Genomic DNA, 14,503 nt, shown 5'->3' with positions numbered 1-14,503 from the left:
TCACATTAGATGTCTCATTCTTCCAGAAGAGTTTAAATTTATAAATAGCTAGCCAAGTCATTAAACCTTAATGTTGTATAAATGCTAGCCCAAAATGTACTTAACTAAACTCATCCCTACTCCTACTTTACTCTTCAAGCTATAACAAATTAAGAATGAAGGTGGATCTTACTAAGCTCTATTGTAAACAGTTGTGCATAGTAAATATCATGAACAATGGTATCCCTGTCATAGTGATCTCTCACAAACCTTGACTTGCTAAGAATAAGTGAATTTTCCTTTGTCAAAATCTCTATATTTTGTTTCATTGCACACTAAGTTCCCCAACAATGATACCACATCCAAAGGCTCACTGCTCTTCTCACTATCTCTCTATGAAGTTCCAAACAAAAGATTCTTAGGAAACTTTTAGGAGAAACAATTTATTTTCATTTTGAATTTCCAAGATGGCCAAAATATAAGAACAAAGAAATTTAGTTAAATTACAAGGAGTTGACCAACCATTTGAGTTGCAGCAATTAACTAGTGCTTATATCCAGCCAAGTACAAAAACTGAAATATAAGTCACTATGATTAAAAACAATGAGCCATGTTCTTTTTCTCATTGATAGAGGGTCTCTCCACGCCTACTCTGATCAACAAAAGTAATGATTTCACTATTACCAAAAAAGTTTGAGTAATATTTAAGGCACAAATACTAGTGAAATATGTATAACAAGATCAAGATTTCTATCCCCTAAGATGCTTCAAGTTGATACATCGATGAAGGTAATAAGTCTATTATCTTGTCAAATAATGGTTGTAATATCCAAATATCCACACTATATTAGGCTACTTCTAACTTATTGATTGTTGGCCCTTTATCATGGCCAAAATATATTGTGAAAAGCATGGTTTGGAAACAAGTTACATCCTTGAAAACATGCCTATTAATTCATGTGAGTAAGACTAACATGATGGCTTGATTCCTAGGTGGATATGGTATCCTTTTCCCTCATTCTGCACTAGCATTACTTAGATGCTCGTTTGATGTATAGGTACCCCTTCTTTTGAATATCGTCTTTGTGATACCTCCTTAGTTGCAAACTTATTGAAAACAATGTGGCATATTCCTTAAGGAATTAGCTCCATGTTAATTACGCCGTAAGGCGTTCCCCTCTGAAATAAACTTCCCTAACATCTACCTGTCATCCGTCTGTGACGTTAGATCAATGTGTTAGACGATTATAGTATTGTCAATCGTTGGATTAAAAGAAAGGAGTTGAATGGTTATAACCGTTCACTGGGAAGCTGAAGCGAAGGTCCAGATCGATGTACGCATCGGATATTGCAGCTCCAACCAAACTTATTACAGCAATCGAAAACCAGTGGATTTTCCCAAGACGAATACCTGGATCTCCCCACCTACGTCTCCTTGCTTCGCCACAATGGCCGCATAGCCCTCATCGACTCTGCTGGTGAAAGATATAATAACATAAGTGAAAAAAGATTTTGCAATTCATATAATTATGCTGTATTGTATCAAATTATTCTCATGGTTAGCTTGATATAATAAGCTAAGTGAAAAAAGATTTTGCAATTCATATAATTATGCTGTATTGTATCAAATTATTCTCATGGTTAGCTTTCAATTCAAGCTGCTGTGGAAACTAAGGAATATCTGAGAGAGCAAATTGATTTGGAGAAAATATAATAACATATACTTATGTTGTAAAAAAATCTTGCAATTCATATAATTATGCTGTATTGTATCGAATTATTCTCATGGTTAGGCTTCAAATCAGATTGAAATGACGGGCTGCTCTGTAAACTAAGGAATATCTCTGAGAGCAAATTGATTTTAAGAAGATATATTATGCTCAATTTGGTCTACATAGGATACTCAAAATAATCACAAATCATAAAGATGCACATAGATTGATATACCAGCAGGTTGTAGCAGATTCACAATGAAATGAAAAGATATAGATAGATATATACATGTACTAGCTCTCTTAATTGGCTACTAAAAAGGATAGATACATGCTAACCAGTGTTCGTTATGAAGATGTGATATTATGCAGATAATCACGCGCTATACATTATTCATTCCGTCTCATAGTAAAAAGCCAGAACAGGAAACGGATGCTCCAAGTTCTGAGATCGGATAAAGCTTTTTGCATCAAACCCTTCCCTTTGAATCTCATTTACAAGGTTGCTCGGCAATGGCTTCTCTTGCTGGTATAAGAAAAATAAGTGCCCCTGAACACCTCCTCCTGCCAGTGATGATGGGGATGATGTATATTCCACCATCTCTCGACCCAAACGGTTGACAACATCTGGATTTAGATGACACAATAATCCAATCTGCTCAGAGAAATTATTGCACTCTTTTGTGTTTTTGTATTACTTTACATGTATGGAGTAAAGGCTGCTTCCTAATTTGAAAAGGGGAAATGTATATATCATAGTGTAAAAGCTTAAGCTAGACGATGAGTACAGTGTTACAGAAAAACTTACCAACGTCTGGTAAAGCTGATGGAAGCCTAACATCCTGCACCAGCCATTGCAAATACAGAGCTTCGTTCCTCTCAAAGTTTGCAATATCTACACTAACCAATAGCAGCAGGTAAACGTCCTCTGCAGTAACTATCCCATGTTTTCGTAGAAACAAACTAGGCTTTTCACATGTTTGGGCTATGGGTAGTTTTCCAGCAAATGCCACTGCTCTTTCACCGAACTTTACCATCAAGTCTATAGGTTTTTCCTCAATTCTGGAATGAATGAAGAAAGTGGAAAAGGGCATATTAGTTGAGAAATGTATATTCAAATAAAGCATGTCTACTGGCTTTACGCCCACATACGAATACACAGATCATGCCATAAAGGTATGTATAGATGGTGATTAACAACATTAAAATTGGGATAAACTTGCATGTAGTATTTAAGCATCCTCTTGAACAAAAGCCAAAGAATGCTGTACCTGTCAAATAGCCTTGGGACAAGTTTCAAATTTTCAAGGCACTCTTGGACAGATGGGTAATCTCTCCTAGTGCCAGACACGGTGAGATCTTCGTTTTGAAGCTCAGCTGCAGTTGAGAAGAGCCAGTTCTATGTAGTTGTCAGTTGTTTATACTCAAAAGTGTCTTACAAATATCAGGCGGTGCACAGGAATGCGAGGCCTTTGTCATTAAAGGCTCATAATTAAAAGGAATTGAGATTGCTATGTTGAAACTTGGTGATCTTACCAGGAGAAGGGGTAGTAAAACCCTGAGCGTTTATAATCCTGGAACTGAGCCTCGATTCATCTGCAGCTGTTGGCTCCAGTTTACCAGGTCTGTCAATAGCTCTCTCTGCTCCATAAGTAAATAATAAATTAGTAAACAGGGCAAAAGTGGGTTAAAAGGGGAACAAATCCTTAAATGCTAAATAGGGCTTTCGACAACTGATAGGAAAATCCCATCAGTTCAAGATTAGGGCTAAACAGTTGCAACCAAATAGAGCAGGTTTGATGGTTTCACGTACCGTTAGGGGTTATACCCGCTTTTTCTGCATTCTCTTTCACAGCAGTACCTGGAGGAGGCATTGTGCCAATGAAGATGGCTTCCCTGGTATGTGGCACTTTATAAAGTCCTACATTAATTACATCAATTTAACAAATAAACACCACATACACACTCCTCCACTGTTTTAAATCAAAACAAAGGGGAAACCAAAACAACATTGATCAAGACCATTGTCATGTCAGGGTGTCATGTATATCTGTATACTGTAGCATGATATACTATGGAGGCAGTAAGCTAATTACCTATAGATGGGTCTGAGATAGCAGGACCTGCATCTTCCCTAATGTCAGTAGCAACTCCCCGCCTGGGCTGCTGCTCATTTGCCATGATGATCCCAGTTTAATCTAAATATAGTTGCAGTGACGATCCCACTTTAATCTTACTATGAATGTTTTTTCCAGGCAAACTTGAAACCAATCTTTAATTTATACAGACAACAGCAAATGAGATCTGATCTCCAACCGTTTGTAAAACCAATCTTTAATTTATACAGACAACAGCAAATGAGATCTGATCTCCAACTGTTTGTAAGCTTCACCGTTTGTAAGCTTCAAGTGTGGTGTCAACCCTGAAATGAGTATATGAAAAGACAATAAGAACGTGGAGGCCATGCAAACATTGATGTGTTTGAATTGTCACCAACAATGCCACATTGCATCTTTAATTTATACACACAACCATAGATGATGAAACCGTTTGTAAGTTCAGTGTGGTGTCAAGCCTCAAATGACTATATGGAAGGACACTAAGAACGTGGAGGCCATGAAACATTCATGTTTTTGAATTGTCATCAGTACTGCCACAATGCATATTTTGACTTTGGCTTTGAAATGTCATTTTGGCTACCCAAATATTTACGCCGTAAGGAGTGTGTATGTGGTGTTTATTTGTTAAATTGATGTAATTAATGTAGGACTTTATAAAGTGCCACATACCAGGGAAGCCATCTTCATTGGCACAATGCCTCCTCCAGGTACTGCTGTGAAAGAGAATGCAGAAAAAGCGGGTATAACCCCTAACGGTACGTGAAACCATCAAACCTGCTCTATTTGGTTGCAACTGTTTAGCCCTAATCTTGAAGTGATGGGATTTTCCTATCAGTTGTCGAAAGCCCTATTTAGCATCTAAGGATTTGTTCCCCTTTGAACCCACTTTTGCCCTGCTTACTTATGGAGCAGAGAGAGCTATTGACAGACCTGGTAAACTGGAGCCAACAGCTGCAGATGAATCGAGGCTCAGCTCCAGGATTATAAACGCTCAGGGTTTTACTACCCCTTCTCCTGGTAAGATCACCAAGTTTCAACATAGCAATCTCAATTCATTTTAATTATGAGCCTTTAATGACAAAGGCCTCGCATTCCTGTGCACCGCCTGATATTTGTAAGACACTTTTGAGTATAAACAACTGACAACTACATAGAACTGGCTCTTCTCAACTGCAGCTGAGCTTCAAAACGAAGATCTCACCGTGTCTGGCACTAGGAGAGATTACCCATCTGTCCAAGAGTGCCTTGAAAATTTGAAACTTGTCCCAAGACTATTTGACAGGTACAGCATTCTTTGGTTTTTGTTCAAGAGGATGTTTAAATACTACATGCAAGTTTATCCCAATTTTAATGTTGTTAATCACCATCTATACATACCTTTATGGCATGATCTGTGTATTCGTATGTGGGCGTAAAGCCAGTAGACATGCTTTATTTGAATATACATTTCTCAACTAATATGCCCTTTTCCACTTTCTTCATTCATTCCAGAATTGAGGAAAAACCTATAGACTTGATGGTAAAGTTCGGTGAAAGAGCAGTGGCATTTGCTGGAAAACTACCCATAGCCCAAACATGTGAAAAGCCTAGTTTGTTTCTACGAAAACATGGGATAGTTACTGCAGAGGACGTTTACCTGTTGCTATTGGTTAGTGTAGATATTGCAAACTTTGAGAGGAACAAAGCTCTGTATTTGCAATGGCTAGTGCAGGATGTTAGGCTTCCATCAGCTTTACTAGACGTTGGTAAGTTTTTCTGTAACACTGTACTCATCGTCTAGCTTAAGCTTTTACACTATGATATATACATTTCCCCTTTTCAAATTAGGAAGCAGCCTTTACTCCATACATGTAAAGTAATACAAAAACACAAAAGAGTGCAATAATTTCTCTGAGCAGATTGGATTATTGTGTCATCCAAATCCAGATGTTGTCAACCGTTTGGGTCGAGAGATGGTGGAATATACATCATCCCCATCATCACTGGCAGGAGGAGGTGTTCAGGGGCACTTATTTTTCTTATACCAGTAAGAGAAGCCATTGCCGAGCAACCTTGTAAATGAGATTCAAAGGGAAGGGTTTGATGCAAAAAGCTTTATCCGATCTCAGAACTTGGAGCATCCGTTTCCTGTTCTGGCTTTTTACTATGAGACGGAATGAATAATGTATAGCGCGTGATTATCTGCATAATATCACATCTTCATAACCAACACTGGTTAGCATGTATCTATCCTTTTTAGTAGCCAATTAAGAGAGCTAGTTACGCCGTAAGGCGTTCCCCTCTGAAATAAACTTCCCTAAAATCTACGTGTCATCCGTCTGTGCCGTTAGATCAATGTGTTAGACGATTATAGTATTGTCAATCGTTGGATTAAAAGAAGGGAGTTGAATGGTTATAACCGTTCACTGGGAAGCTGAAGCGAAGGTCTAGATCGATGTACGCATCGGATATTGCAGCTCCAACCAAACTTATTACAGCAATCGAAAACCAGTGGATTTTCCCAAGACGAATTCCTGGATCTCCCCACCTACGTCTCCTTGCTTCGCCACAATGGCCGCATAGCCCTCATCGACTCTGCCACTGGGGAAACCACCACATTTCCCCAACTATGGTAGAGCGTAAAGTCACTTGCCGCTGGTTAACCGGCCTTGGCATCAAAAATTCCAACATTGTACTCATCCTCCCGCCGAATTCAATCTATTTCTTCGTTATCTACGTGGTTGTCTTGTCCATTGTCATCTGTTTGGTGTTTTTTTTTCTGTGAGAGGTGGAGACTATCAGGCAACAGATTCTGAGACCTTCTTTACTCAGGACTACTAGTGACAAACAGAGATTTAGTAGATCCAGTGGCATGGCTAATTTCATTAAGACAGGCAGTGACAGAGGATGTAGCAGGGCCAATGGCAGAGGCAGGGGCAAGAGTTTCAGTTGACCTAGTGGGCAATTTCAGAATCAATAGAAGTGCTAAGGTTTCGTAACCCTCCATCATGATGCTATTAAATTTCAAGTAAGCGGTATCTCCCATTTCGGTTGCTAGGATTTGAGTATCACTAACTCTGAATAACCCTATCTGTTTACATAGAGGGAGAAATAAGAGCAATGGGGTTGTTGGATAAGCAGTGTAACGGTACTCTCACAGGTCCTCGCCCTGAGAATGGCCTCGGTAAACTCAACAGGGAAGGGAAGGTCTGTTTCATCACATATCTTCATTCATCCCTTCATTTGCATTCTACTCAGTTCCTTACTTTACTTTGGGACTTTGAAGGCCAAGGCTGGAAGTAGCTATTGTTTGTTTTAACTGTATTTTCAGGGATTACTGTGGATGGAGGTAATGCAGATGTAGTTGTTGATCAATACCGTCATTACAAGGTATTATTATCTGCAAATCTAAGAACAGTAAATGTCACTAGGACAACCTATATGCAGTGGCTACTTGTAAGCCATCCTCAAGCTTTATGTGCATGTCCAACCCCATTATTGTTGTTTTCATACTAATGTATCAATAGTTAAACTCCTAGATGATTTGGGTATCAACCTGATGCAAAATTTCATGTGGGTTTTGAAGGAGGAAGATGTAGTTGTTGATCAATACCGTCATTACAAGGTATTATTATCTGCAAATCTAAGAACAGTAAATGTCACTAGGACAACCTATATGCAGTGGCTACTTGTAAGCCATCCTCAAGCTTTATGTGCATGTCCAACCCCATTATTGTTGTTTTCATACTAATGTATCAATAGTTAAACTCCTAGATGATTTGGGTATCAACCTGATGCAAAATTTCATGTGGGTTTTGAAGGAGGATATTGATCTAATGTCTGTGATGGGAGTAGATGCCTATAGATTTTCAATCTCATGGCCCAGGCTTATTCCTGGTATATTTCTGTTTGAGCTCTGACCACATGTTTAATCCTGAGAATTTAGTAAACACTCCCTTGAAGGCAAGATGCCCTGATCTTCATTGTAATCTTTACTTCTTTTGGTTAACTGTGTCATATATGGTTTCTTTTCTGAACATGTTGAAATTACTTGGTCTTTTGTTTTGTTAATGGCACACCTACATTATTCGCTTTACTCTAATATAGTCTGTGAGCTATCATATCAAGGATTTTTCTTATCAACGATGCTATGCTATCTCATTTATCTTAGTGGTACCAATAATTGGGAGTTCTAATTACCGATTTCCCAAATACCTTGAAAATACCTTGGGTAGGATCAATATTTACTGGTAATTGACCTTCGGTTCTGAATTTCACCGAGCGATTATTCACTGAAATGTAGTTGAAAGTGAAACAACAAACTTCAGTCTAAAACTTGCCAAAAAGTCTCTTGCTATTCGACCAGATTGCTCCTTTGAGTTTCCAAACATTTGGCAAGTAATGCCAGTCCAAGTCAAACTACTCTGATAATTAGATTTTTGCAGTCATCTCTATTCCAAGTCCAACTACATTAGTAATTAGATAGCCTGAGTTTCCAAACATTTGGCAAGTAATGCCAGTCCAAGTCAAACTACAGTGATAATTAGATTTTAGCAGTCATCTCTATTCCAAGTCCAACTACATTGGTAATTAGATAGCCCAGAAATGTGGGCTTCATATACTGCAAAATCAGGGCTAATGGGTCTTTCTGTCTGCCCATATAATATAATTGTAGAATTGAATTCCTTGGTATTAGTTTAAACTAACACAGAAAATAAAAAGCATAAGGCCCCAACCTTGCCGAATGACTGGATTGGCTGCATTATTAAGTTTTGTTTTTGAACTGATATTGCGCCTGTTGCACCTGCCCAAAGGCAAGACGAAGGCATATAAACTAATATACAAACCGTGAAAAGAGTAGATGCAACCCATATCTATAGAAATATGTTATCAGAACACATTCATAGAATGATAATGAATGTTTAGGTAGCGAATTTGTGAGCAACTTTGTCTAAATGTAATGCCCTAACATTGCATTTTTTTAAAAATCTAAATTACTTATGTATTAATATTGTAAAAAAAGTTACAAACAGTATTAGGTGTGGTCTGCCATAATAAAAAACCAGGTCATACCTTGCTGCCAGCTAGCATAGGAGTAGGACCATTCTGAGTGAGCATAGGACCACATGTTTAATCCTGAGAATTTAGTAAACACTCCCTTGAAGGCAAGATTCCCTGATCTTCATTGTAATCTTTACTTCTTTTGGTTAACTGTGTCATATATGGTTTCTTTTCTGAACATGTCGAAATTACTTGGTCTTTTGTTTTATTAATGGCACACCTACATTATTCGCTTTACTCTAATATAGTCTGTGAGCTATCATATCAAGGATTTTTCTTATCAACGATGCTATGCTATCTCAGTTATCTTAGTGGTACCAATAATTGCGAGTTCTAATTACCGATTTCCCAAATACCTTGAAAATACCTTCGGTAGGATCAATATTTACTGGTAATTGACCTTCGGTTCTGAATTTCACCGAGCGATTATTCACTGAAATGTAGTTGAAAGTGAAACAACAAACTTCAGTCTAAAACTTGCCAAAAAGTCTCTTGCTATTCGACCAGATTGCTCCTTTGAGTTTCCAAACATTTGGCAAGTAATGCCAGTCCAAGTCAAACTACTGTGATAATTAGATTTTGGTAGTCATCTCTATTCCAAGTCCAACTACATTAGTAATTAGATAGCCTAAGTTTCCAAACATTTGGCAAGTAATGCCAGTCCAAGTCAAACCACAGTGATAATTAGATTTTAGCAGTCATCTCTATTCCAAGTCCACCTACATTAGTAATTAAATAGCCCAGAAATGTGGGCTTCATATACTGCAAAATCAGGGCTAATGGGTCTTTCTGTCTGCCCATATAATATAATTGTAGAATTGAATTCCTTGGTATTAGTTTAAACTAACACAGAAAACTAAAAAGCATAAGGCCCCAACCTTGCCGAATGACTGGATTGGCTGCATTATTAAGCTGTGTTTTTGAACTGATATTGTGCCTGTTGCGCCTGCCCAAAGGTAAGACGAAGGCATATAAACTAATATACAAACCGTAAAAAGAGTAGATGCAACCCATATCTATAGAAATATGTTATCAGAACACATTCATAGAATGATAATGAATGTTTAGGTAGCGAATTTGTGAGCAACTTTGTCTAAGAAAAGTATGCTTCAGACAATAGTATATATTTAAGACAGCATATTGGACAGAAGAATATATTTAAGAGTTCATATTGCTTGTAGAGTGAAGAAGTTATTGGTGTTGGGCTAAGAGTTTTCTTCCATCTCTAATACATAGAATTTGGTTTTTCCTCTTCCACTCTTTCTCCCTTTGTATCTTCATCTATACTTCTATTGTAGTTTCCATTGCATAAATTCTCCTAGAATTGTTATGCTTGTGGTTTCATTTTCTGCGTGCATAATAATATAAGGTCTTGTTTAACATTTTTGCAATATATTCTTCCTCTTTCTTCTTTGTATCTATATCCAAGCACTGTGCCATATCTTCAACCTGGGCCAACACTAGTTCAATTCCATGCCATCGATGAACAATTTCATTTTCCATTTTTCCATGAGGATACAACTATATTGTAGTGACCCTTGAGCCATCTTGAAATCGATGAAGAATTCGATTTTCCATTTTACCACAAGGATACAACTATATTGTAGTGACCCCTGAGCCATCTTGAAATTGCCAGAGTAGACTTTTAAGGTTTTAGTTTTTATGGTTATTAATCGATACTACAAAAGGATTATTGTGTTTGATAAGTTTATTAAGCTGTCTGGTAATGGCACCTCTTGTAGCTCAATGTTTTTTACCAATTGGTTGGCACATTAAAAATTCAGTCGAATTAGTTTATTGTGTGAAGGTGGTTTGTTTCCAAAGTGGATTGTTAGTGGTTGAGTTCTGTCTGTAAACTGATTGCTCCATTGAACCTATTGCCATTCCATGTTTGCTATTTCAATTCAGTTCAGATTGGGATTTTTTCCGTTTATATAAACTATGAATTGTTTTTGAAGCATGTTAAATAAATCAGCAATAAAAATTTGGACTCTACCATATATCTCCCTTTTCAGATTATCCACGCCTTCCATTAAGAGATGAAGTTTATATTTATGTCTGCAGCTCCTCTTGTAGGCTACAAAAATATGTTTACAATAAGATCTCAAATGAAATACTTGAAGGGCCTTACTGTCTTGTTTACATTCATACCTCTGTTCAAAGGAGTGAAAACTGCCCTGGTGTGTCTACTTTGTGGTTGATCTAGGAATAACTTCCTCTGGCTTTTAAGGAAAGGCTTCAGGTGTTGTATTTCCTACATTCAGGGCTTCAGTCAAGACTGTTTTTTGCAACCCTTGGCTGTTTCTTCTTGAGTTCAGGGTGAGTATTAAGTTGAGTTTGCATTTTGATTCAAATAATTCATTAGATCTATTGTTGCAGATGTGCTCATACAGTTTTTGATGTGTTATGCTGTTTATACTGGAAACTGAAGTATGTAAATCGTCTAGAATTTATCTGGGATTACATTAGGAAGGGATAGATTGAGATTCCTGATTTTGTGTATAACCATGATGATCAATTGGAAGACAGAACTTTGATGGACTATGGTGTTGAAACAGATCCCTTTCAAGTTTATGACATGGTTGCCATTGGATCATTTGATTCTTGATAGTCCTTGAGATGGGCCTCCTAGGCACTGTGCAAAATTTATCCATCAATTATGGCCATTTGTTGTATAGCATTTTATTTTCATGCTTTTCCTTCTGCATGCAAATGTGAGTGATCCCTTTCCAAGTGACTTCCCTTGACAGGAGACTGTGTTCTTGAGAGAAGGCACTTTCTTGTTTTTCTATTGCAGTTTAGTTATCCAAAATTCTTGTGCTATAAAATTATGCCCTTCCGCATTGGGTGTACATATATGTAAATAGTCAAACCTGAAAACATGGCAGCATGCAGTTATTATGCTTTAGTAGTTCATCTTGCCGAAGGTGTTGATGGAAAAAAGGGTGTGTAGTGCAGAAGCATGGTGAAGATTATTGTCATTGGAAAGAAAATCTACCTTTTGTGTTAAAACTTGGCTTTCAAAAGTTTCAAAAGCATGCCTAGCACACATTGTCTGCACGGTTTTTGCCTCAAAGCTAGCCAATTTCCACTACTTGACTGAAGAACTACCCTTATAGTCAAATTTATATTTTGACTGTTGAATTAACTTTTGATGTACCTTCTATGTATAGAATAATATATCCTGTCATGAAGAAAAACTTCATAACTCTTCCTATTTGCTAAAATTTCAAAAATGTGTTGTGTTTATAATATGTCTGGTCTTCTTCTGCATCTTGGATATCACTGTAGAAGCTCTTACATGGTTTGTTTGTGTTTGTGTGATCAAAAAAAAAAAAAACATGATTAACCAATTGACTAGAGAATAAGATTTGGTGAACATGCTCTTCTTGGAGGCCTTGGAGGTTTTTTCCAACTGGATTTCAGGTTATTGTTTACATTCCCATCATTTTCCTTCTCCGAACATCCAGAAAGGGTATCCATGCCTCTTGCAAGACCCATATCTTCAGACTGGTTTGTAACCGCAGTAACAGTGGACTCCTTCACTGTATTGTGATGAGATGAAAAAAACAACTTAGCATTTGTCTCCTGGACAACCCCACATTGAAGTATATTCTTCCTTGCCTTGTCATCTTCTGATGCATTAACTACTAATGTTAAGCTTAACCTATACCTTATTTTTCCAAAAAACGTTTTGATCAATGCTAGGAATGGTGGAGCCTCTGCTTCAGTGACTGTAATATCACTTTCTAAATCATACTAATTTGCCCTTCCTGATTTTAAGACAAGCCCATCTATATCTAAATACGCAATGAGTATATTAGCATTCTTTTGAACAGTAGCACTCAAACTCAAGGGCATAATGCACGCTTGTTTTAATTGCATGCAGCTCCCCAGCCCATCCATTTGCATCACAGTAGTGAGCCTAAAGGGTACCCAAAACTTCTTAAACTAAAGCAAAACTGCCATTCCTATCAATTGACAACAACATAATCTCCAAATTCAGCAAAGGGGCATGAAACTTCCCACTAGATGACAATCTTGAATGAAACCCAATGCCCAAAAGAACATGCAAAACTCATGTGGGGACCTAAATTCCCTACTGCAGGTTGGTACCCAAATGTCAAATTGTTCTTGAGAATTAGCCTGAGATAGCCATTCTCATTACACTTTCTTTAATTAATAGGCTTTGCTGAAACCATTCCTGTACCTACTCAGCAATTTTGAGCTTGATTAGCACAATAACTTCAACAAGATTTGAATGCTGAAAACCAACATCTGATAACTATACACAATTCAAGGGTTCCCTAAGCTTGGCTAGTGGAATGGAACAAATTTCTGCAACGTGGATAGTGTTCTGGCTTTCCTAATATATAACAATCGCTAAGCATAATCATCTGACGTTTTGCAGTGTTTAAGCATGCTTTTTTGACTTATTTCCAGGAATTTTTCTATGACAAATCTGTCCCATCACTAACTCTGGCCTCTGGACTCTAGAGTTTTGGTGTTTGGAATTGATTTATAGTATTCATGCCCATGTTTGTGTTTGTCCGTTCCATAACTCGCTCAGCTTGGCAGGCCCACATGTTCTGTATGCCAAAAAAAAAATATGTTTGGCATTAATGTTGTGAGATCGATGGCTCATCCGGTGTCAATTATATTAATTAAAAGAGTAGTCCAACGAGGTAGAAATTTCAATGCTTTCTTTCAGGTGGTTTGGAAGCACATGAGGATATGTTCATGGTGTCAGGGTATATCAGTTGTTGCCACTATCCACATTTTTTACAAATCCTTGTACTATTTTGTATATAAATATCCCTACATTGACTGCTAAGCAGAGCACTGCTCATTGAAGTTTTTTTTCAAGCTTTTGTCTGGATTATTCAAAGTGTCAAAATTAACTTCACAAGCTGATTGATTTTTACTACAAAGGAAATATGAGTTTCATCATTTCTTCATATTTATTTTTGCAGCTAATGTGGAGGAAAAATATTGACTTTCTGGCAAATGTTGGACACAGACATCACTTCTAATGGAATCTACAATGCCAGAAAGTTCATGACCATTTTCACATGTTCTCACACTAATAGGCAGTCCGGAAAATCTCCAGCCACCATTGTTGTCACCTTGATCTCATCCTCTACAAATTAAGAATCTAGTGTATGGTATAGATTGGTAATTTGTCATTTCCAAATTAAGCCCCATTTGGTCGGTACTTATAGTTTGTTAAGCAGTCATAGTTTTATAATTATAATGGCGTTCAAAGTGGTGAAGTCTCTTGCAAGTTTTCTGTTGCTGTTGAATTTCTACATGTTTCTTGTTGTGGGTGCTATTGCTAGATGGGCTCTCAATGACACCCTTTACCACACATACTGGTACTTACTAATTTCTTAGTAAATATACATATTGTTTTTCTGGTACTGCTTTGATAGCTGCGATTGTAAGGGTTGCTTCATGCCTTTCATGACTCCATCATTTCCGGATTTTGCGTGCCCTTGGCTTCCAGTGCTAAACGACGGATCCAAATGCACTTGGTATGGATTAAGATGTGTTAGAATCAAAATAAAATTTTTGTGGTACCCTTTACGAGATGGGTTGAGATTTCGATCCTGGGACAGTTTCATCATCTACCCAGGATTTTTAATAGGTACA

The 14,503-nt window shown here is 37.5% G+C and overlaps 1 protein-coding gene and 1 long non-coding RNA gene across 2 annotated transcripts in view; one reads left to right on the top strand and one right to left on the bottom strand.

Moving 5' to 3' along the window:
• The window catches only part of LOC149193906 (uncharacterized), a 44,241-nt gene that overhangs the window by 23,941 nt on the left and 5,797 nt on the right, over window positions 1-14,503 (top strand). The gene's annotated exons all lie outside the window — the stretch shown is intronic.
• LOC149193907 (uncharacterized) lies at window positions 2,054-4,066 on the bottom strand. Its single transcript, XM_089407038.1, has 6 exons — window positions 3,788-4,066; window positions 3,505-3,612; window positions 3,228-3,332; window positions 2,963-3,068; window positions 2,500-2,753; window positions 2,054-2,318 (listed from the first exon to the last, which is right to left on the bottom strand). Exons 1-6 carry the CDS (start codon window positions 3,870-3,872, stop codon window positions 2,086-2,088), a joined length of 891 nt encoding a protein of 296 aa, XP_089263164.1. The 5' UTR covers window positions 3,873-4,066; the 3' UTR covers window positions 2,054-2,085.

The sequence above is a fragment of the Pinus tabuliformis genome, chromosome 2_2 (genome assembly GCF_031772625.1).
Source record: "Pinus tabuliformis cultivar Carrire ecotype Pingquan chromosome 2_2, CPIR1, whole genome shotgun sequence".
NCBI classification, from domain to species: domain Eukaryota; kingdom Viridiplantae; phylum Streptophyta; class Pinopsida; order Pinales; family Pinaceae; genus Pinus; species Pinus tabuliformis.
The sequence above is the reverse complement of the archived record's forward strand: the minus strand, read 5'-3'. Positions and strand labels throughout refer to the sequence as shown.